We start from the raw sequence: 25,130 nt of genomic DNA on the forward strand, positions 1-25,130 counted from the left end.
AACATTACAGCCATGAAATCAAACCTCCAACGGCACTCCAAGTGTCTGCAGAGCTGGCTGAGCCAGCATACAGTATCCTACCACATCCTGTGTTTCCACACACACATGCACAGACACACACACACGCGCGCACTGCTGTTCCCTTGACAGGACTGAGGGGAAAAGCAGTTGAAATGCAGTCTTTGAAAGAGATGGCTGTGCTAATTTAGCTTCAGTGGATTAGCAGGAAAATAATCTGTGTCAGAAAACTTTGCCCTCATATGAGGAAAGAAAAAAAATGTGTGTGTGTGTGTGTACATACATGTGTGTGAGAGGGCGTTTCATAGTGGGACGGGGGCAGCTGTTGCCGCCCAAAAAGCACTTGTGTGCCTGTTGCCTTAGCAACAGCACTGTCACACTGGAGGTAATAAAAGAAGCATCTAAAGAAGTCAAAGAGCACAAAAACACTCTCACTGTACGGAGCTCCCACTGAATTAAACCCACAAACACACACTGTACATACTGAGAGATGAGACTGATTGAGAGTCACACACCAACTCTTTTCAGACTGTCACAGGAAAGGTTAACAGGAAGGTTAACGCTCATTGTCTGTTCCAGTTGAATAAGTCAGCTGGGAGGAAAAAAGGTTGAGAGAGCGGAGGGCAGACAGAGATGGAGAGACAGAGATGGAGAGAACACCAACCAAGACCCACTGACCCAGAGACAGCAAAACAACATACATCAAAGGTCAGAGACAGAATGGTGCATGTGTGTGTCTGTAAATGTGTGTGTGTGTGTGTGTGGCCTTACCTCCACTATCTCTGTGCAGGCATGAGAGACGAGGTGCTGCTTGTGGGGATCTATGACAGCCACCTGGACCAAAGCATTGGGCTTCCTGTCTCTGCCTGAGGCCACCAGATCATTACAGGCTACAGAGAGAGAGAGAGGGAGGCAGAGAGGGAGGAGAGGATGGAGAGAACAGGGAACAAGAGGAGAGCGGGAGGAGAAGAGGAATATGAAAATCAAGATGAGAGGGGGAGATAATCCTCTGTGATAGATGCATAAGGGACACAAATCTCACGACACGGGGTCACAAAGGAAGGATGTGACAATAAATGAGAGAAACACGGTAAATACACACCGGAGAAGAAAGGGGAGGAAAACTGCTAACGTAAAGGATTTATAAATATCTCCTGTCGGATAAGATGTCACATGCCAAGACATTAAAGAGCTGCATCATCACAAAGGAGCTAAATCCACTGTCCTCACTCTCTGAGGCCTCACCTCCAAAGCAAATAAAATATATATACATTGACAAATAAAAACTCAGCAGTTGATTAAAACGGCAGCAAGGCAAGTAGGATTCCTTCTGGCAGTGAGATATCAGTTTTATTGGGGCTTTCATTTCCGACAACAAAAGCAGCTTGTCACTCAGCCCTCTTCCAAGGACAGGAAGACTTTGCATCCCACAATTCCTTTATAGGAAACCGATGCTTCCTGGTTACGAATAGAAATTCCCCCAAACAAGATAACACTCGCTGATGCCATCACGGCTAAACCCACGCATCTTTCCGTGTTATCTCCTTGGTCAAGTCAGATACGCAGTAGTGAAACTGCACTCTGGGCCGAGACAAATGGCAAAAAAAAAAACGGGTTGATTTTTTTCCCCTGAGCCTTCCAGAAAGTGCAAGCTTGTGCAGGAAAAAAGCTCATTTCTATAGTTAGTTCAGTTTAAGTTCACATCTGCTTCAAATGGAAGGCCTGTAAAAACATCAGGCTTCGTACCCAGAACACTCCAACATATGGCTCTGAATTTATGTACTGTAACATTTGTATACACTCTACTACAGTAATGACAAATTTGTGTTCCGCAACCTCCTTGGATCTTGTTCAAGAGCTGCATTTTATCTACCCAGCACAATTCTGGCATGTAAACAGCAATTGATCCGCTCGCGATGCCTGGTCAGTTTCACACATTTCTCTGCAAAAACACGTCTGGATAATATCACTCAGTGGGTGAAATTCCATTAAAAAAACAGCGAGGGCAGATGATTGCTTCTTTGTGCGCAGCTCCGTCTTCATGGGCCTGATTTTAATGTTTAAGCAACTGAACGGCAGCTGGAGATGAAAGGGGTTCTTGTGGGAGGTATTTTAAAATGACTGAGGAGCCAGAATAAAGTTGGTGAAAGAAGTGACGGTTCAGTAGCAGGGCATCGAACATCGGTTGTGTGTAGATCGTCCTTTTCTCAGCTTTAGAGGTAATTTATCTGACTTTAGGTAAAGAGGGGAGGAAAACTGCACAGTTAAGGGTTTCTTTTCCAGTGTGCGGCTGTGGAAACTGGTCATTTTAAATCACACCTTCATTGCAAGATGCACAGAGACACCTACAGTGTTCAGCATAAGGCTTACTTTGTATACACATGCACAAACCCACGGTGACATTCACCCATTGTCAAACTAAGACAGAACCAGACGTTTCCCCGCCACACTGGAATGCTGATTGCGCTGTCAAGGTGACTGTCCTTGGCTTTTTTAAGAACAGCAACACAAACAAAGCTGGGATTTAATGAGCATTTGTCACACACTCACCTGTAAGAATAAAAGAGTGGGCTTTCAGCATACAGAATTCAAAGCTTTTTTGTCATCTGACTTTACTATTCCTTTTCAACCAATTTTACACGAAAGTGAACACGCTGCATCAAACACAGCAGAGAAATATTTGGCTGAAGGTTGACTGACACAGCATAGAATACTGAAAAGGGTTAATATAAAGAGAGGATTTGTAAAGTCATTCACAAATTATGCCGGCAGCTGTGTGAGATGTTGTTATGCACAGAGAGCCATTTCTGAAAAAAAAAATCTTATTAGCTGAAGTTAACTCAGACAATATCATGAAATATTTAGTAACTTCATTTCTGAGTCGTGATCATCTGTTGTGTGAGAATATTCTCCATAAACAGCAGTTCTTATTACGCTGTACACTCCGGATAACCATAGCAACGCACGCAGATTACTTCACTGTTAATGTAGTGTAAGACATTATTACACTACATTAACAGCCGAGTAATCGGTGAAGTAAAATTAACCACAGATCAAAGTGACGGCAAACAAACTGGATAAATATTACCACACACGTTTCCTTTCAGCTCTGGTATCTGACTATAGTACAGTTCCAATACCACACAACACCTGACTCTATGAAGAAAGGTTTCTCACTTCATCCATTTCCTGTTACATCAGGACAGTTTTACTCGCTGTGCATTAATCACTGCTGTATCGCCGATACCGACTGCTTACTAAGCCCAGCCCCCCTTACTCGCGTGGCAAGCTCTCCATTCTAGGTCAGCATTTATGTTGTTTACAGTGATTTAATGCTCAAATTTCTTCTATCTTTTTAAACACTGACTCCTTGATTTCAGACAGAAGTAGAAAAAATCATTTTGAGCTGGTAACCGTAGATTTCACTCACAGGAAAGACAGCAAAAATCTTGTTGATGTCGATCTCCGGTGGTTTTAACTTCCTGTGGGCGATGTCCAGTCAGTTCCTCTGAGGTCAATGTGGCGGTTGGTATTGTCTGTGCTGTTATTTTGAAGGTCCATTTCCTGTGTTCTGTTTTGTGGGCTGTAACTTTACGTTTTGTTTTCCTGAGGCTCCCCTCCCCCCCGATGCGTCGAGGAGTGTTTGGGCACACCTGAGTTCACTTCAGGAGATTAGGACGCCTATTTAACCTCTGCGGAGTGACTCCTCGACGCCAGAGTATACTTCCGCGTACCGTGGTATCAGTTGGTCTCAGTCTCCTGTGGTATAGTACGTTTTGATAGCTTGCTGAACTTTTTTGATTAATTGTTTGTCTCTTCTCTTTTTGTTCCAGTGCCTCCCTTGCCCACACAGCCCAGCACTCTCTGGACCTCTCTGAGTTCGTGCTTTGTTTGGACCTCACGCTGCCAGCGATTGTTTCAGTTATTGCCTGTTGTTGCAAAATAAACTGTTGTTAACCTTCTCCGTTTCCGCTCCTGGGTCTCTCTCTGCACCCGCCGTCACAGAATACTCTGGCCACAACATGGACCCAGCGGATTCGGACCCCTTTCGAGCGGCGCTCGCCCATCAAGGACTACGTCTCGGCCAGCACGAGGACATGCTGCGGGGAGTAATGGAGGCAGTACAAGGTCTCAGCGTCCAAGTCCGTGACCTCACCGCTTACCTCAGCCGCACGGACACCCGTGGCTCTCCTTCCTCCCCAAGTCCCACACCAGCGCCACCCCCACCGGCAACCGCTGCAGCCCAATCTACCTCTCTGTCTGTCTCTCAGCGTGAGCCGTATGTGCCGGCCCCCGAACCCTTTTCAGGTGAAGTTGGTAATGCTGGGGGGTTTATCTTGCGCTGTTCACTAGTATTTGATCAACAACCCCTTAGTTATCCTTCTGATAGAGCTAAGATAGCTTATACAGTTAATTTGTTACGGGGCAGGGCAGCGCAGTGGGCTACAGCGTTATGGGAACAGCACTCCCCCATTCTCTCGTCTTTCGACAGTTTCTCGAGGGAACTTAGTCGTATTTTTGATCATTCACGACAGGGGCAGGAAACTGCTAAACGCCTATTCTCCTTGGCGCAGGGAGCGAGATCAGTGGCAGATTACTCTATTGACTTCCGTATCGCAGCTTCAGAGAGCGGGTGGGGGGAGTTAGAGCTACGAGGTGTTTTCTTACGGAGTCTTTCTAGTGAGTTAAAGGACGAATTAGCTTCCAGAGATGAACCCGATTCCTTAGAGTCATTAATCTCCCTCGCCATACGCATAGATAACCGCTTGAGAGAAAGACAGAGAGAGAAAGCCCAGACTCGCCTCTCTCATGTTCACGAGCCAGCTTCCCTCGCTCCCCCTTCAGCCAGTGGCGGATCCTCCGGCCACTCCGCTGCTCCCTCCACGTCCTCCTCTCACCCTTCGGAGCCCATGCAGTTGGGTCGGACCCGTCTCCACCCCAGCGAGCGGCAGCGACGTTTCAGCCAGCGGCTCTGTATCTACTGTGGCCAGGGAGGTCATTTTCTCGCTAACTGCCCTCAGACGCCAAAAGGGCAGGCTCACCCGTGACGGAGAGCGCACTGGTGAGTCAGACATCCCCTAATCCCAGCTCTCCCTCCCGTATTACCGTGCCCTCCTGTCTGCTTTGGGGTCGTGAGTCGCTTCCCATGAGGGTTCTGATTGACTCAGGGGCAGACGAGAGCTTCATCCACACCGAACTAGCCACCCAGCTTAAGCTCCCCCTTGAATCCCTCCCGGTGCCCAGAAATGTAACCGCCTTAGACGGCCGACGTATAGCTCAGGTCACTCAACGTACGGTCCCGGTCACGCTCATAATCTCTGGGAATCATAGAGAGGACATCCAATTCTTCGTCATTCCTTCCCCTCAGATTCCCCTGGTGTTGGGCCTCCCCTGGTTGCTTAAACATAACCCCCAGATAGACTGGACTACAGCTAGTATCTCCACCTGGAGCCCATTCTGTCATGCCCACTGTCTTCGTTCGGCCAACCCCTTTTCTTCCCGTGTTTCTCCACCACCTCCCACGCCCCCTGTCCTTACCTCCGTGCCTCCCGAGTACCATGACCTAGCCCCTGTGTTCAGTAAAGAGTTAGCCCTGTCCCTGCCTCCTCATCGCCCCTACGATTGCTCCATAGACCTCCTCCCTGGTGCTCCTCTCCCTTCTAGTCGGCTGTATAACCTGTCACGCCCCGAGAGGGAAGCCATGGAGACATACATCCAGGATTCTCTAGCCTCTGGACTCATCCGCCCCTCATCCTCTCCGTTAGGGGCTGGCTTCTTTTTTGTTAAGAAGAAGGACGCCTCCCTTCGCCCCTGCATCGACTTCCGTGGACTTAACGACATCACCGTTAAGAACAGGTACGCTCTCCCTCTCATCGACCCCTCCTTCGAACCACTCTGCTCCGCCACCATCTTCTCCAAGCTGGATCTGCGTAACGCTTATCACCTCGTCCGGATAAAGGAGGGTGATGAGTGGAAGACAGCTTTCAACACACCGTTAGGTCATTTCGAATATTTAGTCATGCCTTTTGGTCTCACCAACGCCCCCGCTGTCTTCCAGGCTCTCATTAACGATGTCCTCAGAGACATGTTAAACCGGTTTGTTTTCGTTTATTTAGATGACATATTGATTTTCTCTCGAGATCTAGAGGAACATAGACAGCATGTAAGACTAGTGCTTCAGAGACTTCTTGAGAATAAATTGTTTGTTAAAGCGGAGAAGTGCGAGTTTCACTCTGACTCAGTGGGTTTCCTCGGCTATATCATCGCCAAGGGTCAGCTAAGACCCGATCCTGCCAAGATCCAAGCTGTCACGGATTGGCCCGTTCCCACCACCCGGAAGGAGTTGCAGAGGTTTCTCGGCTTCGCTAACTTCTACCGCAGATTTATCCGTGACTACAGTAAGGTAGCTCTTCCCCTCACTAGACTTACTTCTGTGAAAATCCCCTTCCAGTGGTCTCCCGATTCCCAACAGGCTTTCGCCCAGCTTAAAGCACTGTTTACCTCTGCCCCGGTGCTCAAACACCCCGATCCCACTCGTCAGTTCGTGGTCGAGGTGGACGCTTCCGACTCCGGTGCTGGTGCCATCCTCTCCCAGAGAGACCCTCAGACTCACAAACTGCATCCCTGTGCTTTCTTTTCCCGCCGCTTATCCCAGGCCGAGCGGAATTACGACGTCGGGAATAGAGAGTTGCTGGCTGTGGTTTGGGCGCTTCAAGAATGGAGGCACTGGCTGGAGGGCGCTACGGTTCCCTTTTTGATCTGGACTGATCATAAAAACCTCGCCTACTTACGCACCGCGAAGAGGCTTAATCCCCGCCAAGCCAGATGGGCTCTGTTTTTGAGCCGGTTCAATTTCACCCTCTCCTATCGCCCCGGCTCCCGTAACACTAAGCCCGACGCCCTGTCCCGTCTCTATGCCCCTCCCCTGGACTCGGAACATCAGGATGTCATCCTCCCGCCGGCTTGCATCGTGGGTATGGCTACATGGGAGATCGAATCCCTCGTGCTCCAGGCGCAGAAGCAACAACCGGACCCTGGTTCCGGTCCCCCCGATCGCAAGTTTGTCCCGGATTCGGTCCGGTCGCAAGTTCTCCAGTGGGCTCACTCCTCTAGACTTACCTGTCACCCTGGTTTCCACCGCACCCTCCAGTTCCTCCGTCAGAGCTTCTGGTGGCCGAGGATGTACCGCGACACCCGTGCATTTATTGCCGCTTGCTCTGTCTGTGCCAGGGGAAAAGCTTCTCATCATCCCCCTGCGGGGTTACTGCACCCCTTGCCCGTCCCAAGCCGCCCATGGTCCCACATCGCCGTGGACTTTGTTACTGGTCTTCCTCCATCTGAAGGTAACACTGTCATCTTAACTATTATTGATCGCTTTTCCAAGTCTGTGCATTATGTTCCCCTGCCTAAACTGCCTTCTGCCCTCGAGACTGCTAGTCTACTCGTGACTCATGTGTTCAAGCTTCACGGAATTCCCCTCGACGTGGTCTCGGACCGGGGTCCACAATTCGCTTCCCAGGTGTGGCAGGAGTTCTGTAAGGCGGTGGGGGCCACGGCAAGTCTGTCCTCTGGTTACCATCCCCAGAGTAACGGCCAGACAGAGCGAGCTAACCAACATCTGGAGTCCGCTCTTCGCTGCGTGGCTGCTCATCATCCCGTCTCTTGGAGTACACACCTGCCTTGGATAGAATATGCCCACAACTCCCTCTCCTGTTCGGCCACAGGTATGTCACCGTTTCAGTGCTGTTTGGGTTATCAACCTCCCTTGTTTCCCGAGCAGGAGACTGCGGTATCCGTCCCTTCTGTGAAGGAGCACCTCCGGAGGATTAAGGAGGTATGGCAGTCTGCCAGAGCTGCTCTCACCCGCTCCACAGAGAGGAACCGACGGCTGGCCGACGCTCGCCGCGTCTCCGCCCCCGAGTACCGACCGGGTCAGCAGGTGTGGTTGTCGTCACGGGATCTTCCGTTGGATGTCGAGTCACGTAAGCTCTCTCCCCGTTTTGTCGGTCCTTTCGAGGTGTTGAAGATCATTAATCCGTCTGCCGTCAGGCTCAAGCTACCAGACTCTATGAAGGTCCACCCCACCTTCCATGTTTCCCTGTTGAAGCCGGTGCATTCCAGCGAGCTCAGCCCGCCGGCCGCCGCCCCACCTCCCCCCCGCCTCATTGATGGTCATCCCGCCTACACGGTGTCACGGATCTTGGATGTCCGTCCACGCGGCCGTGGTTTCCAGTTCTTGGTGGATTGGGAGGGTTACGGTCCAGAGGAGCGTTCCTGGGTCTCCAGGGGACTCATTCTGGATGACTCTCTCCTTCGGGACTTTTATGCCGCTCACCCGGACAAGCCGGGTAGAACGCCTGGAGGCGTTCGTTGAGGGGGGGGTACTGTGGCGGTTGGTATTGTCTGTGCTGTTATTTTGAAGGTCCATTTCCTGTGTTCTGTTTTGTGGGCTGTAACTTTACGTTTTGTTTTCCTGAGGCTCCCCTCCCCCCCGATGCGTCGAGGAGTGTTTGGGCACACCTGAGTTCACTTCAGGAGATTAGGACGCCTATTTAACCTCTGCGGAGTGACTCCTCGACGCCAGAGTATACTTCCGCGTACCGTGGTATCAGTTGGTCTCAGTCTCCTGTGGTATAGTACGTTTTGATAGCTTGCTGAACTTTTTTGATTAATTGTTTGTCTCTTCTCTTTTTGTTCCAGTGCCTCCCTTGCCCACACAGCCCAGCACTCTCTGGACCTCTCTGAGTTCGTGCTTTGTTTGGACCTCACGCTGCCAGCGATTGTTTCAGTTATTGCCTGTTGTTGCAAAATAAACTGTTGTTAACCTTCTCCGTTTCCGCTCCTGGGTCTCTCTCTGCACCCGCCGTCACAGTCAACTCTATATTACTCCATATCTCAATACTACATGCCACCCATAGTCCTGTAAACAATATCTGTACACGTGCTCCTGCTGTTAGAATTTCTGTACGATTTTCTATGAATAGTCTTGATTTGTTTTCATTACTATACAGTCATATACAGCAGTTAAACAGCTACAGGTGTGATAAGTATCAATGATTAAGTACATTTTTTTTTTTTTTAATTTGTTAAAAGCGCCTTTAAGGACACTCAAGGACACTTTACATCACGAGAAATAACAAACAACAATACGATAAAACACAATAAAATAGAATAATCAAGTGATAAAACAAATAAGTGTAAAATCAGACTGACCATTTGACCTCATGTGGGATAAGCAAGTCTGAACAGGTGAGTTTTGAGTGTGGATTTAATACGGGAAAATGAATCAATGTTTTTAATTTCGGGTGGTAATGAGTTCCAGAGCCGGGGAGCAGAGCGGCTGAATGCTCTGCTCCGCATTGTGGTGAGACGGGCGGAGGGGACAGACAAGTTGATAGTAGAGGAAGATCTGAGGGAGTGAGAGGGGGTGCGGACGTGGAGGAGAGCTGACAGGTAAGGAGGGGCGAGGTTATGAATGGCCTTGAATGTTACCAGGAGGATTTTGAAGTCAATGCGAAATTTGATGGGGAGCCAGTGGAGCTGCTGAAGGACAGGAGTGATGTGGTTGGTGGATGGAAGGGGTTCTGGTGATGATGCGGGCAGCTGAATTCTGAACCAGTTGAAGTTTGTGAAGTGACTTGACAGGAAGACCAAATAGAAGGGAATTACAGTAATCCAGACGAGAAGTGACAAGGCTATGGACAAGGATGGCAGTGGTATGGGGGGTGAGGGAGGGGCGACGGCGATTAATGTTGCGTAGGTGGAAGTAAGTAGACCGGATAACATTATTGATGTGCGATTTGAAAGACAGGGAGCTGTCGAGGATGACACCCAGACTCTTAACCTGTGGAGGGGGGAGATAGAGGAGTTGTCAATTTGAATAGAAAAGCTGTCTGTTTTGGATAGTGTTGATTTAGTGCAGATGAGGAGAACCTCAGTTTTGTCACTGTTTAATTGGAGGAAATTTGAGGTGAGCCAGGTTTTTATTTCAGTAATGCAGTCAGTAAGGGAGGAGGGTGGGAGAGTGGAAGAAGGTTTGCTTGAGAGGTAGAGCTGGGTGTCATCCGCGTAGCAGTGGAAATGAATGTTATGTTTTCGGAAGATATTGCCAAGGGGGAGGAGGTACATAATGAAGAGCAGGGGCCCCAGTACAGAGCCCTGGGGCACACCTGTACTGACGGAGGAAAGGTTGGACCGGAAAGATTTCAGTTGAATAAACTGTGTGCGATCTGAGAGATAGGATGTGAACCAGTGAAGTGGGGTGTGAGTAATGCCGATGGAAGATAACCTGTTCAGTAGAGTGTTGTGACAGATGGTATCAAATGCTGCGCTCAGGTCAAGGAGGATGAGAATAGTGAGGAGGCCAGAATCAGCTGCCAGTAGGAGATCGTTTGTTATTTTAATGAGTGCTGTTTCTGTACTATGGAAGGGGCGGAAACCAGACTGGAACTGTTCATACAAGTTATTGCGAGATAAGTGAAAACGGTAAGTAACATTAATTTGTGGGATTGCAGGATACTGCTGAAAGTCTTTTACAGCATCACTGATTGGTGTGGTTGAGTGTCACACCTGTAACTACACCCAACAATGAACAGCTTTAACATCGCCACGGGAAGGTGAGAAGTCTGTCCAGTTTGGACAGGGGCGAATTTAATAATACTGACATAACTTCTGTCCAGTTTTCCAGTAAATTAGCAAAAAAGAAAGGAATATGTATACTCAACGAAATCTACATCTTATTCAATCTGTGAGGTCATTACCTCCATACCAAAAGAGACAAATCCAACACCAGTGGGTGGCTGAAAAACATTGATGGAAACAAATATCTCATACAGCAAACAGAAAGTATAAATGTCACCCGGATAAAGAGGTGGGCTGCCTGTGAAAAGCCTTTCTGTTAGTTCCTGAATGATGATAGATTAAGGTCAACTGAGACTTTGACTTTGAACCTGAGCAAACATCACACGCACAGAAGCGAACAGGTCAAGAGGTCACCAGTGGATATAAAACTGGCCTTGGGGTGAATAAGTATGTTCAATTGATTTCTTTTTCAAAATAGCCAAATGTACATTGGTCAGGATCTGAAGTAGATGGAGTTTTAAAGAATTCCCATCTATTGCATTCAAACTATGACAACAAACAGACCTCTGAGTGCATGAGATTAAATCACATTCACTCATTCCTCCCATTCTCCAGGGTGTGTCACATCATGAGCGGGATTTCAGTCATTCTGTAACATTAAACTGAAACTTGCTTTAGTGAAGCCAACAACTCTGCCTTTACATTGTTGAGCTGGGGACACTTAGCTTTGTCTGAGAGTTGGTCAGAGAGTCTGGGAGTAGGGGAGCACAGAGTGAATCACGAAGGGAATAACTTGGTCTAAAATGGACTTCAGTGCATGGAGCCATTACAAGGAAAACCTTGAAGCGTGTGTTACTGATGCTGTTCTGCTGCTTGTATAAAAAAGAGGTGCTGCTGGAAGAACACTATTTGTTAAACTGACTAGATATATAGCGATTAGATTTGCATGGTTATATATTCGTTGCCTGTATTAGCAGTTTGTGCAGCAAAAATAAAAACGATGTATTGTAAAGATTATTTTTCATTAGATATGACATCTGTGGTCGATCAGGGGTTTCTGAAACACAATTGAGATCCACGGGAGAATTTTAATAGTGGCCATTTAATCTGTATGAATTTACCTTGGATCTCCAGGCTGTAATGCAGCATATCTGCACCTTGTAAGATTTAAAACCACTCAGTGTGGCCAGAACTGAGATTAAGAAGCTGATCTACATGTTTTCCCACAAAAACCAGAGGAGGTAATGACAATAAATGACGACCTGAGGATCGCCAGGTCCGGTAGGTGCCTTACACATGTCTGATAAGACAAGTGCTCTTTGCAAAGTGTGCATAAATCTGGGCACCACACTGCATGTTTTTCCGAGTCATACTCACAATGCACCTTTTAAGCATCCTTTCTGCACAACCAAAATGAATTCTATGGGTACAACATACAGGCTGAACCCCTGATTATTTTTTGACCATTCACAAATCCAATACTGCATCCAAAAAACAGGAGAAAGGCAGCACTACTTTGAACATTCTACTTTGAAGAAACGGCAAGAAGAAAAAAGAGAATACTGGCCCTCAGGTGGCTGCGAAGATGTGGACAACTTGGTCTGCAACATTCGTTTTTTTTTCTATCACAGCAGTTACAGTTAACCACAACATGTAAAATACCCCTCCAATAATATCACAACAATCAATGAATAATGAATGAAATGAAGCTTTTGACAGCAGCCATGTGGGAAAGTGGACCTTGAAACTGCTCAAACTGCAATCCAACCAAAATTTCTTACATGCCAAAAAACCAATTAAATCATCCGAGAGTCAGATCGTAGATCATTCTGGAGATCCCCCTCAAATTTAGTCCAACTCTAAACTGAATCAGGGCGAAAATAAAATCAGGCTTCGTCCATACAGTGTCTGTACTGTTTTTAGTGACTGACTTGGGAAAGAAAAACAGAGAGACAGTAAACATGATTGCGATTGGTAATGCAGTTACATTCAGAGCCTCGGATTCTCTTAGCAGCTGTTGTAGAATATCTTGCAGTACAGCTGAGCTCATGCATGTATTATCTCTTAGGGGCTATTCTGATTCCACATTCCCTTTTTCTCTTCAGCATCTCGGTGCTGCTGTTTTGCACTCACATTAAAGGAGGTCTAACATTTGCTTATGCAGGTGGAAGGCTGTAGCCGAGGAGTTTATGCCGGACAAAAAACAAACTAAAGTCATGCTGATAGGCACTGATATTCATACAATCAGCATCTGTGTGCCTGTGATATGCAGTCTGTTGTGTCAGTACTGTAGGTGCAAAAGGTGCTTGGTGGTCTGCTTACAGACCTGCAGAGACGCACTGAACATATCCACACATACAAACATAAGCGTGCACTGCATGCAATGACACACATGCACATACATCAATCGCCGGAGACCACAAAGGTTTCCAAAGAGCTTGATCTTTTTCTTTCAGCCGGTTTCATCATATCATCACCTCTCCAATGTGTTGCTCTCATTTGTCTAAATGACACTGGCTCTCTTTTCTTGACATGATTCTATCATTATTTTCACTTCTCGCTCCCCAACACTCACAACACACACAAGCCCTAAGATGGGATGCTGCAGATAAGCTGCTGACTGTCCCCATCGGTCACCTCAGGGGACGTATATTTGACTGGCCTGAGGGATCTTCCCTACGCCACCGCACAGTTAACCACAGCCACACTGGTGATTGAAATGGGACTGGGTGCCCAACCATGCATCACCAGACTGGCTCTCTTACAGCGATATGACACTTAAACTGACCCTCTAAGGTCAGAGCTATTATGATGCTGGGTGGGGGTGGCAGGAAAGGGAAGTAAGGAGGGCGACAGAGGGAAAGGACATGGGAGTCCCTGAGAGAGACATTTAGAGTTTGAGGAAGGAAGCCTGAGTGAGAGGGGAGATAATGAGGGTGTGACATGGAAGGGGGACAGAGGAGTATGGCCTATTAAATTGAGAGAGGCTCAAATAATGGATTGAAGAACAGGAAAAAGAGTGTCCAAATTTGAAGTGCCTTAAAGAACCTCATATTTGTAGATTTTGTGGTCACCTATTAGTGAATTACCTGCCTTAGCTTGGGTTCAAATTAATTCAATAATGACGTGACTTGCAATTTTAGTCGAGTCACTCAACTACCAAAGTATACTGAGACCAATTCTTATATTAGCATAACAATTGAGCAATTGGAGTAATAATTTCTGCCCATCCTTGGAGGCTTCAATTACTATGCTGTATTTATTTTGTGTGATTGGAATATGCTGAGCTCTTTCAAGATGAATTTGCTGAAATGAGTTTCAGTGCAGTGGGCCTCTGAGACCCTACAATGAATCTAAATTCCATTTAATCGTGAGGGGATCCCTGGGAGTTGCCACAGGAGACAGGAATATATGCTCATCTCCAGAAGACGCTTCATTCATCATGATAATTATTTCAATGCTTCAATTAATTTGACAACATTATTTGCATGTGCTGCCATTTTGCACACCTGTTTGCCAGTGGGTCTGGGGAAAACTGGGGGAAAATTAGGGCTGTCATGTTGTGATAAATATGTACTTCACCTGCTGCACAGATTGACAAGCATATGATGTTAAATCCATTAAAGACTTCAATACAATGCCTGCAATTTGCCGTTTTCTATGTGGAGGGAGCTCCAGGTTTGAAATGAATGATGTATAATTCAAAGATCATATGTAAAGCTGTCTTTCACAGCAAATTTGCACCTGTTACGTCTGGATATTCATGCAAAAAATATACTTTACAGAGAAATGAATATGAATTTGAACACTGACAATGCATTTTAAACCTTCTGTCTTGTAACACTCCAGCTCAAACACTGTTAAAGAGCATTATAAATTCCCTTTGGAAAAAACTCTTTTTAAAACTCCACTGTCGCTCGTGTAAAGAACCAAGAACAAAAGACTTTTGCAAGAGTCTTCGTAGAAAGAAAAAGGCAGCTTTTGCTTTTAATGTGGTTTATCACGGCACTGAATTGACCTGATATTCCACATGTCACGGCCATCATTTACACTGACACTCTGATAAAAGAAGAAAAAAATTTAAATGGGGAGATAAGTATGAGAAATATTCAAAATTGCTTCAGTTAAGCTCTCCTCTGTGCAAGCATTACTGTAAGAATGTGTACACTGCTGACACAATGCTGCGTGTAATTCAGTGTTAAAACTGTGAGGGAGGCAGGGAGAGACTTGCCTCCTGGAAACGAGACCTGTGCTCCCCTGAAAGAATTCCTTACTGCAAGCTTTTGGAGTGAAGTGGCGGTTGGGGGTCACAACAAGATAGTAATTAACCATTCATTTCATTCATCAATCTGTCTTCACATCCAGCGGTTGATATAAGAGACATAGATGGAAGAAGTCTCCCGCTGACTGGCGCACAAGTCACAGGCTTAAATTGGTTGGTATTTTAAGAGACAGAAATGTGCACAACATTTGAATTTCTCCGGTGAGCTTGTTTATTTGTATTTTACATTTTGGGCAGAGAAGATTCTTCACATCAGGTTTTCTGACACACAGCGTCAAAACAGAGGCAAACTCCAACACACACAAATATCCTCATTATTTTGGGTTTGAAAAATAAGTCCAAAGCAGCAGTAGTGAAAATCCAGCAAGTGATGAGCCTGATAAACAGCTGACAACTGTATTCTACTCAATCTAAGCAGCGGTAAGGAGAAAATGTCTTCCTCTGTCTGTGTTTACAGTTTAAGCAAGCTGAGAGGTTTCAGTTTTCAATTAATCACTGGTCTTATTATTAACTTTAATTGATAATAATATGGTGTTACACTGACCAAAGCAAAGATGTTCTGCTGACAGTCACACTAAGTATATCTGCTTGTGAAGTTGTTTGCCTTAAAGAGGCACTTCAATGGTTTGCTACTGCACTCCCATGTAGTTTGGGGCCACACAAAAGACTGAGAATGATCAGAATCAGAGCAGCAGAGGTTGAGATATCCTCACTGTAAGTCTGCAGTTTGGGTGTAGTTCCAAAAATGCTGGATCCTACATTTCCCAGAATTGAAAAAAATGCTCACTTCTTCCAACTCCACACTTTCAGTTTGTAACACAAACTTTCAAATAAATATTTCAAATCTCAAGGCCAAATTGAGATTACGCTGAAAACATCTTTGGAGTCGTTTTTTCAAACTTTAGAGAGCTCCTCCAGAGCCATAGAGCCATTAAACAGCTGTTTAAACAGGCTGAGTGGTACTCCCGATGATGAGCAAAGTCGGTGGAATGCCCCTTTAATTATTACCATCTAAGCGTAGCCCCATTCCCTTAAATACCATGTTTGTCTATAGTGATATAATTAAATGTTAATTAGCTGCAAAGTTAATTGCAGAAGTTGGGGACCACTGCGATACACACACACAAGCACAGGGACATGTGCACACGATTAGCAATCAACAATTACTCCTTATATTCAGTATAAATGCTTTCACCTCTGTGGAATGTGGGGCAGCTGCAGCTCATTCAGAAAACTGCAGCCAGAGATTTAACAGGGGCTAAAAAAAGGAAGCACGTCACACCTCTCCTCAAATCACTGCAGTGGCTTCCAGCACACACAACAGCTGACTTTAAAAACCGCACACATGTTGAGGACAAAACAAGTCTTCATCATGCTTCAAAGCCGGCGCAGGTCTATACTGAGGGTCAAGACAAAGTCTGGGGAGGCTGCCTTTGGCATGTGTGCTCCCAGTTGTTAAAATGAACTTCCAGAGGACATGAAATTTGCTGTGACTGTCACTTCTCTCGAAGGCAGCATCAAGAATTCTGTTTCCTTTCAATGATGACTATTGTGCCTTAGCCATCGAACAGTTCGTGTGCTGTGCTTTCAGGTTTAAATTCCTTCCTGTCTGCTTGTTGTGACAAAGCAAGCTGGAAATGATTTTTTATCTTGTCTGTACCTTTATAATTTTCATTTGAACCACACTGAGCTTCCCATTGTGTATGAAACGCGCTGCATTGTTTAAGTCTGACTGTTGCTACTCAGAGGCAGCTAGCAGCTGCCGAGCCGTCACAGAGGTGAAGTGCACGTCATTGACAGGAGGGTAAGAATCAATTACGCAGTGCAACATATTTAAAAATGTCAATTACTTAAAATGTGTAGTAATTCACCTTATTCTGCATTTCTTCTATCAAGATCAATAAATGCTGGATATAAAAGATGCACATATCTTTTTAAAAAACACATAAATTTGATAAATCTAAGGAAGGTTTGACAGATGTACTGTACATTGAGCACACATTAAACCGGGGCAGCGGGTACAGGGACATGGTAGTTCTCTGTGCCAGCTGTCAGCTCTATTTTCTACCATGACAGGGAATTTACACTCAAATGCAAACCCTAAAGCTACAGTATCATTTGAGTATACATTCAAATGAATGAACATTTAGAAACCAAAGCAAGCATTACAAAGGCTTTATTTCATTTTTTGAAGAATATATTGGTGTGCCTGCATCTGCTATAGAGTGCATCCACAAAGTATTCACAGCGCTTCACTTTTTCCACATTTGGTTATGTTACAGCCTTATTCCAAAATGGACTAAATTCATTTTTTTCCCTCAAAATTCTACACTACCCCATAATGACAACATGAAAAAACGTTTTTTTTGAGATTTTTGCAAATGCATTAAAAATAATAAAACTAAGAAATCACTTAATGTACATAAGTATTCACAGCCTTTGCCATGAAACTCAAAATGGAGCTCAGGTGCATCCTGTTTCCACTGATCATCCTTGAGATGTTCCTGCAGCTCAACTGGAGTCCACCTGTGGTAAATTCAGTTGATTGGACATGATCTGGAAACGTGCACACCTGCCTATTGAAGGTCCCACACTTGGCAGTACATGTCAGAGCACAAACCAAGCATGAAGTCAAAGAAATTGTCCATAGACGTCTGACACAGGATTGTCACAAATCTGGGGAAGGGTACAGAAAAATGTCTGCTGCTCTGAAGGTCCCAGTGAGCACAGTGGCCCCCATTATCCGTAAATGGAAGTTAGAAGTTAGGAACCACCAAGACTCTTCCTAGCCAGCTGTCTAAACTGAGCAAGAGCTCTAATCAGGGAGGTGACCAAGAACCTGATGGTCACTCTGTTAGAGCTACAGCGTTCCTCTGTGGAGAGAGAACCTTCCAGAAGGACAACCATCTCTGCAGAAATCCACCAATCAGGGCTGGGGGTAGAGTGGTCAGACAGAAGCCACTCCTTAGTAAAAAGCACATGGCAGCCCGCCTGCCGTTTGCCAAAATGCACCTGAAGGACTCTCAGACCATGAGAAACAAAATTCTCTGGTCTGATGAGACAAAGATTGAACTCTTTGGCGTGAATGTCAGGCATCATGTTTGGAGGAAACTAGGAGCAGCTCATCACCAGGCCAATATCATCCCTACAGCGAAGCATGGTGGTGGCAGCATCGTGCTGTGGGGACTAGTCAGGATAGAGGGAAAGATGAATGACATCCTGGATGAAAACCTGCTCCAGAGCGCTCTTGACCTCAGATTGGGGCGAGGCTTCATCTTTCATCAGGACAACGACCCTGCCAAGATATCAAAGGAGCGGCTTCAGGACAACTCTGTGAATGTCCTTGAGTGGCCCAGCCAGAGCCCAGACTGGAATCCGATTGAACATCTCTGGAGAGATCTGAAAACGGCTGTGCACCGATGCTTCTCATCAAACCTGATGGAGCTTGAGAGGTGCTGCAAAGAGGAATGGGTGAAACTGCCAAAGATAGCTGTGCCAAGCTTATGGCATCATATTCAAAAAAGCTTGAGGCTGTAATTGCTGCCAAAGGTGCAGCTACAAAGTACTGAGCAAAGGCTGTGAATATTTATGTACACGTGGTTTCTTAGTTATTTTTTTTAATAACTTTGCCAACATTTCAAAAACACTTTTTCACATGCTCATAATAGGGTGTTGTGTGAAGAATTTTGAGGGAAAAATGTGGAAAAAGTGAAGCGCTGTGAATACTTTCCTGGTGCACTGTATGTGCACATGCAAACTGTTGTGTGAGCTTGTGCATGTTTTCAGGATAATGACTCTCCCACTGAGCCCGAAATAATCTCTACATAAGTGAACTCTGATCACATGCCGTTTCGGCTTACTGTAATTTGCCCTCTATTGTAAGAGCGACTGGACTTTCAGGGGTGTTAAGAGTCATGAGGCTTCAACATGGCATTTAAAACTGCTTTAATGGTCAGAAGACATATGCCGAGCGCTGCCCAGGCCAGGAGGTCATTAAGTCACACAAAGGAGGACACTGAGGACTGATCATCTTTCCTCACACCAGCTCCGGTTTATTGTGAACAGTGGGAAGTCCTTGCTGCAGTCGCCTCAAAAGGTAGAAACAGAGAGCCAAGACGTCAGTCTTTGATGCCATCAATCTCACCTGTCGAAGACGCTGGGAATAATAAATCTGTTTTGGCTTTTCGCTTTAGGAGACTTGACCTGAGCCACGACGAATTGTCTAGAAATAGAATTCCAACATCTCAGCTGCATAAAAAATGAATGAGGCCATCTCGAGAAAAAGTTCAAAAGGACCCTCTCGCCATTCTGTCTCATGTTTTCTCTTTGCATTGTTTGTGTTGTCCCTTCTAACCACACTTGGGGTGTGTGTATGTGTCAGAATTGAGAAAAGATTAAGGATGTCTGCAGATATGCCACTAATTCTGACTGACTTGTGCATTAGTGTAACTGTCAGCAAGTGACTGTGTGTTGGTGTCTGTTTACAACGGTTAAATTTGGATTTATTTCAGGCCATGAAAGACAGATCTGACATGACTGAAAGTCTGCAACCATGCAAGTGAGTCCATGTGTGTGTATATGCATATAGTCCATGTATATCTAATGCGCTTACAAGAATGTCAGGAGAGTGTGGGATAGTACTCAGCACTTCTCTGTAAAGTAAAATGACCCTCGAATCGCAGAGTAAACACAGGACTTACCAAGGCTGAACTCCACCTGAGGCAGCTTGGGTGTAAGAATAACACCTGAGAGACAGAAAGAAAGATAGAGTGGAGTTGAGGTAAAAGCAGAGGGAGTGGGAAATAAAGATAAGAGGAAAATGTTAGGGGAATGGAGGAAACAAAGAAATAGCACACACTGAAAGTGAATCAGACAATTGCAGCCTGACTAAGGTTTAGGATGTGGGGCTACAAGTAATGATTACTTTAATTATCGATTTGTAAATTACGATGATGAATCAAGTAATCATTTAGCCCACTGAATGTCAGAAAATAGTGAAAAATGGCAACGATAATTTCCCTGGGCCTACGTTGTCACGTTCAATTAAGTTGTGTACAAGACGAGCTGCCCAAAACCCAAAGACGTTTTATTTACAGTCATAGAAAACAAAGAGAGCAACAAATCCTCACATTTTGCCAGCAGCAGCAGTAAATAATTAGCATGCCTTCCCCTTCCTTAAATTATTATTTATCAAAACTGTTGATTATGTTTCTCATAATTGACTATTTGATTAATCAACCAAATGTTTCAGCCCTGAGGAAGCCTTCCTCTATTTTACAGTAGATGACGAGAGATGACTACATAGCCCACAGGACACAGGGGGTAAAGTAGACTAAGGGGTTGAATTTTGATCCATTTTCACCACTGACGCACCACTGTGGAGACAGAAACTACTTTAATTATTGATCATTTATATATTTTTACAGGGTAGGAGCATAACAGGCTCCCAAAATGCCACAGCACTAGATGTTACTGTTCGTTTAGATTATGCAAACACACTGAACACTTTGTGAGACGAGTTTCTCAGCATCCATTGTCCTAGAGGGCTAACGCCACGATGATGAGTGGAGGACTGACTGCCTGCATCATCTGTCACCAACGCTGTCTCTCATCTATCACTTTCTCAGTCCGACACGCAACCATTCAAACAGCAAACAGATGAAACACCTGCACGATGGTGAGACACGCAGAGCGGCTCTAAACCCCTAAACAGCGTTTTCCTCTTCCTGGGGTGCTTGGACACAATTGGCCCCTACAAGGCTCATCAACCCCACTAATGGGCCATGGATACTCGATGCTTACTGATGTATGGGAGCCACACGGCTTTAGGTAATAGTCATTTTATATAATGAGGATCTCCACATAGACTGAAAATGATTTACTTGTGTTTTATAATTACTTCAGTCGCCACTGTTTCTTGGCAGCGATGTGATGAAGCCTTTCATCACAGAGCACGTCTTCAAGGTCTTCACAGAGAGTAAGTTTACTTAGATCTGACCAAACAGCAATGACACAACAACGTGATGCAACACTAAGGTAACAAACAGCGCAAGACACGATTGTATGTTGAAAAGACGTAAAATCTATCCTGCCTTTCCAAACACCACCACTGAACCTGAGCAGGCCTGGCAAGAAAACACTGTGAGAGCAAATACTGAGGAAACCTGGGGGTGAGGCATGGAAACCTGCCAGTCATCTGAATAATTAACAGTTGTTAAATAGTTGTTTTCCCGGAATGTTCCACTCTTGAATCTAAGAGGATTTTTGGACTAAAAGTAAAAAAAAAGGTTTAGTATCAATGCGAGTTTCCTACTGTACCACAGGTATGCTAATAGACACGACCCAGAAATGATACGCTTGTGACTGACAATCCCTGTGGGTAATGTCACGGTATCGAGAAAGTTTGTTTCCTGTCAGTGAAAGTTCAAAGGTGTCTCTTCAAAACATCACAGATTCACCGTATGTCTGGTGCTCGTCTTTCCGCCCACTCCACCGTGACAAGATAAATTGTTAACATGATTCTAACTGTGGAAGTATAAGCGAACAACGTAAGGTGTGTAATGAGGCATCAGAAATCCATACATATACAATAGATTTTATACAGTACTGTATACTGGCTGACTGGCTCTTTAACATATGTGGTCCAGCATTATTTGTTTTCTATTATCACTCCCTTACATTTGATTTCACACACTATCATATTTTTTGCTTTGTGAGTGTTAAATTATTTCCAAAAATGCTGAGTTTAGTCTTGATAAATTCAGGCGTGGTCAAACCAGCTCTTCAGAAGTTTCAATTCTCTTTGGAACGCTCATTTAAATTCATGCAAAACAAACAATGTTACAGCGATTGCTAATGAATAACAAGCGTACTAAATTACAGAAATCATTAGCATTATCCGGTGCCCTCTTGAGTCACTTGGCCTACTGAGGCCAAGAAAACCCAATGCACAGCAACACGCAGTGCTCGTATAAATTCAGTGACTCTGTTGACAAAATTGTGAATAAAACAACAATTTGCCAGTGTTTTCTCACATTTCAGTGAATTTGGCTGTGTCAGCTACAGCACTTATCAGGACATTTGAATGAACAGGCTTATGCAAACTCTGGGCAATATCCGTCATGCATGCAAGTACAGTAAACATCTAATTAATCAAGTGCACACATATCTGAGGCACGTGGGCAAGTTAACGCACACACACGGTTACACGAGTAGGCCAATTATGTATGTAAATACATTTTCTGTGTTACTGTTTTTCACGTTATTCTCATCATCATCCCATTTCTCAAGGGTCATGTCTCCTCATGCTGTCACCACTTAGGCTTCCTTGTGAGTGCTGATGAAACTTTAATAAGCCTGGATGACATGTTGTGTGGTGGCAACAGAAAGCCCTTTAGCTATGTGGGCTGAGACAGTGCCAGCTGCTGGGTCTTGTCTCGGGTGCCATCATAAGGGACTGTCACTTGAACAGCCCAGTTACTTTGGAGGACTCCATCTGTGCCAGACACCAACTTACCTACAGTAATGGAAAGCAGTGGGAAATATCTATCTTTGCAGAAATAATTGAATGCAGATAAGAAGCAAAGCTTAGTCAAGGTCTGATATGGGTTGGGGTTACTGATCATGAGACATATGCACATGGCAAAGCAACCTAGATATGCTTGGCAGTGAAGCAGGAGGACGACCGGAGTTTAAAGATGTCTGAATTTCAGAGCACAGCTTGTGAGTGTGTCAAGTATTTATAGAAGGATCATGCCAGATGCTTTGATTGTAAGACAGGTATCACACATTATGTTGCATCTTTGGGAACGAATACTGACTGCATGACATTTAAGAGGGTAGCTCTGGAAACTGTTGTTCACATGCTCGCAGTGACTCAATATCCACAGTTATTAAAATCATGAACAAATTATGCATACGCAACCTGAGGACAGAACACCTGTTATGTACACTGTGACATCATTCTTGTCTTGGAGCACTGAACACACTGCATGTCATTAACCCCTCGGTGAGAATCAGGCTGACCAAGACAAATAAACAAAGCCTAATTACAATAATTACCCATTACATGGGGAGAGGTCAACCGCCTGCACTGTCCACCTCAATCACATATCCTTTAGCATATGAAGCTCACAGGTGATACAGATGCATTGTGGGGATAGGTATGTGGAGAAAAGTGGAACAGGTGTGGTATTTAAAATCGATATCCGCTGGCATTATGAATATGGTAATAAGCTCAGCAAGGCGGCAGGCAGGCAGGCAGGCAGGCAGGCAGGCAGGCAGGCGGCACATGCAGATGTAACTCCCAGAGGGGCCCAAAGCAAATGAGGTGTGCCCGCCCGCTATACTGCAGTTTCATCTGGCTCTAGAAATAACAGCACAGCCCCACTGTACCACCAATCTATCACCCCCCTGTCTGCGGGTGGTATCAGTGGGGAAAAAGGCACGCTGAAGGGAGAGAAGAGGGTAATTTATTAGGATGTGAGCAGACTAGGTGATTCCTCTGGAATGACAAAGTTAATTAATGTACAGGGACTTAAATTGTCCGTCTTGCAGATGATCATTTAACCCTCTTCCCTCCTCATTGCCCTGCTTCCTCAACCACTGCACAGTGTGATAACCACTCACTAGCTTCGAGGAGATGCTCTGGAAGGAGGAATTGAGGTAGCAAATGTGGGGGAGTGCACACGCAGATTTCACATGGGATTGCTGCTTATTCCTGACTCCACAAAAAATAATTGCGGAAAAGCTCCAAAATACTGCCTGTCGCTGCTCCGGTCCCCATCATATGCTACTGGCTCAACTAAGAAAATCAAGCAATTTCCAGAAAGGGCTCTGAGAAACCCCCTCGCAGTGGGTATAGTACACATTCATAATCACTCCATCTTATCCTCTTCATGAATAGATATTACATGTAAGAGCCAGTGACTAAGAACAAATGCTGTTTATATTTTGAATATTATTTACACTGGATTTTGAGATGATATTAATAATTCACTTATGTGGCTGGCTCACCATGGGATTTGATATTTCAAGGATATAGCTGGCCATCTCTCAAGGAACCATTCTACGCCAACCGCAAACACCACCAACTCTATTCATCCTCGCTACATATGCACACACACGTGCGCACACTAATTGCAAGCTTTCTTTCTTCTAACTCCTTTTGTACGATCTTACCCTCCTCCGTTCTTCTCTCTTCTGTAGTTTAAATTGCCGAAACAACACCTGCGCATCCTTTCTGATGCTTCAGTCATTGCCCAGACTAACACGCCTCTAACTCGATTGATGTTTGCACAAACAGGCATCCTATTAGGACAAGTGTTTCTGAATGGGAGAGTGAGTTATCGTCACATTACTGCCCTGGGAGATTGAGAGGGGACAGATGGTTTTGTTGCCAGCGTTTAATGAAGTGTTGTGAATCAGTTGGGTGTGTTGAGGAGGTCTTGACTGTCGCATCGATGGGACACGATGATGTCAAACACTGTGCAATGAACACGCCATCAATTATGTTGCAGCTTTCATTGAAAACTCACGTGCCCATCTGCAAATTCTAGAACAAATAGTTAACAGTTAAGATAATATTGTCTCTCGTGGTGGAGAGTTTGTAAAATGCCAATTCAGTCCCACCTTAATAAGCACTGAGCAGCACCCTGTTTGGTCCCACTTTTGTCTCCCGTCAAGAAGGAGGAGATAAACTATTTCACCTTGCGACTGATAATGCGGGGTTGTCAACCTGTCTTTCGTGCCAAACATGGTAATTATGTGCTTTGCTCTTCCCTTTTGTCTCCCAGGATGCTCAGGGGAAAGAAAACAGAGGTACAGTGAGGCGTTTGTCATTACTGTTATACTCCCACACCTGTCAGATGTCATCTCCCAGCTGTGACAGTGCGATAGTAACGCATATCTAGGGTTCACAATTAGGTCATAACTTGAGTATGAGCATGTGTGTGTGCACGCTGTTTGTGCATGTGTGTATTTACGTGAGAATGTACTGTTGTGCACACATTTTGTTATTTGCTTATGTGTGTGTTTGCATGTGTGTAACTGTGCACGTAAGCTGGTTCAGCGGGTATCTGTGTGGTTCAAGGCAAAGGAGACAAGGCATCATGAATTGCGCTTTCATTCCTCTTTGTACGGCTCCATTTACTTATCCCCACGGGGAAGACGATGGTGTCGAGCTTGCATGCCAATGCAAATGCTTAGCGGTGCTGCATGCAGTGTCCTTTTGGTGAGCAAAGGTATTAAA

At 45.1% G+C, this 25,130-nt stretch overlaps 1 protein-coding gene across 1 annotated transcript in view; it reads right to left on the bottom strand.

Moving 5' to 3' along the window:
* The window catches only part of inpp4b (inositol polyphosphate-4-phosphatase type II B), a 134,474-nt gene that overhangs the window by 108,405 nt on the left and 939 nt on the right, over positions 1–25,130 (bottom strand). Inside the window, exons 2-3 of the mRNA XM_041933072.1 lie at positions 19,582–19,626; positions 790–908 (exon numbers count right to left, since the gene is read on the bottom strand). Of these exons, the coding sequence (XP_041789006.1) occupies positions 790–908; positions 19,582–19,626 (164 nt within the window). The remainder of the gene's footprint in view (positions 1–789; positions 909–19,581; positions 19,627–25,130) is intronic.

The sequence above is a fragment of the Chelmon rostratus genome, chromosome 3 (genome assembly GCF_017976325.1).
Source record: "Chelmon rostratus isolate fCheRos1 chromosome 3, fCheRos1.pri, whole genome shotgun sequence".
NCBI classification, from domain to species: domain Eukaryota; kingdom Metazoa; phylum Chordata; class Actinopteri; order Chaetodontiformes; family Chaetodontidae; genus Chelmon; species Chelmon rostratus.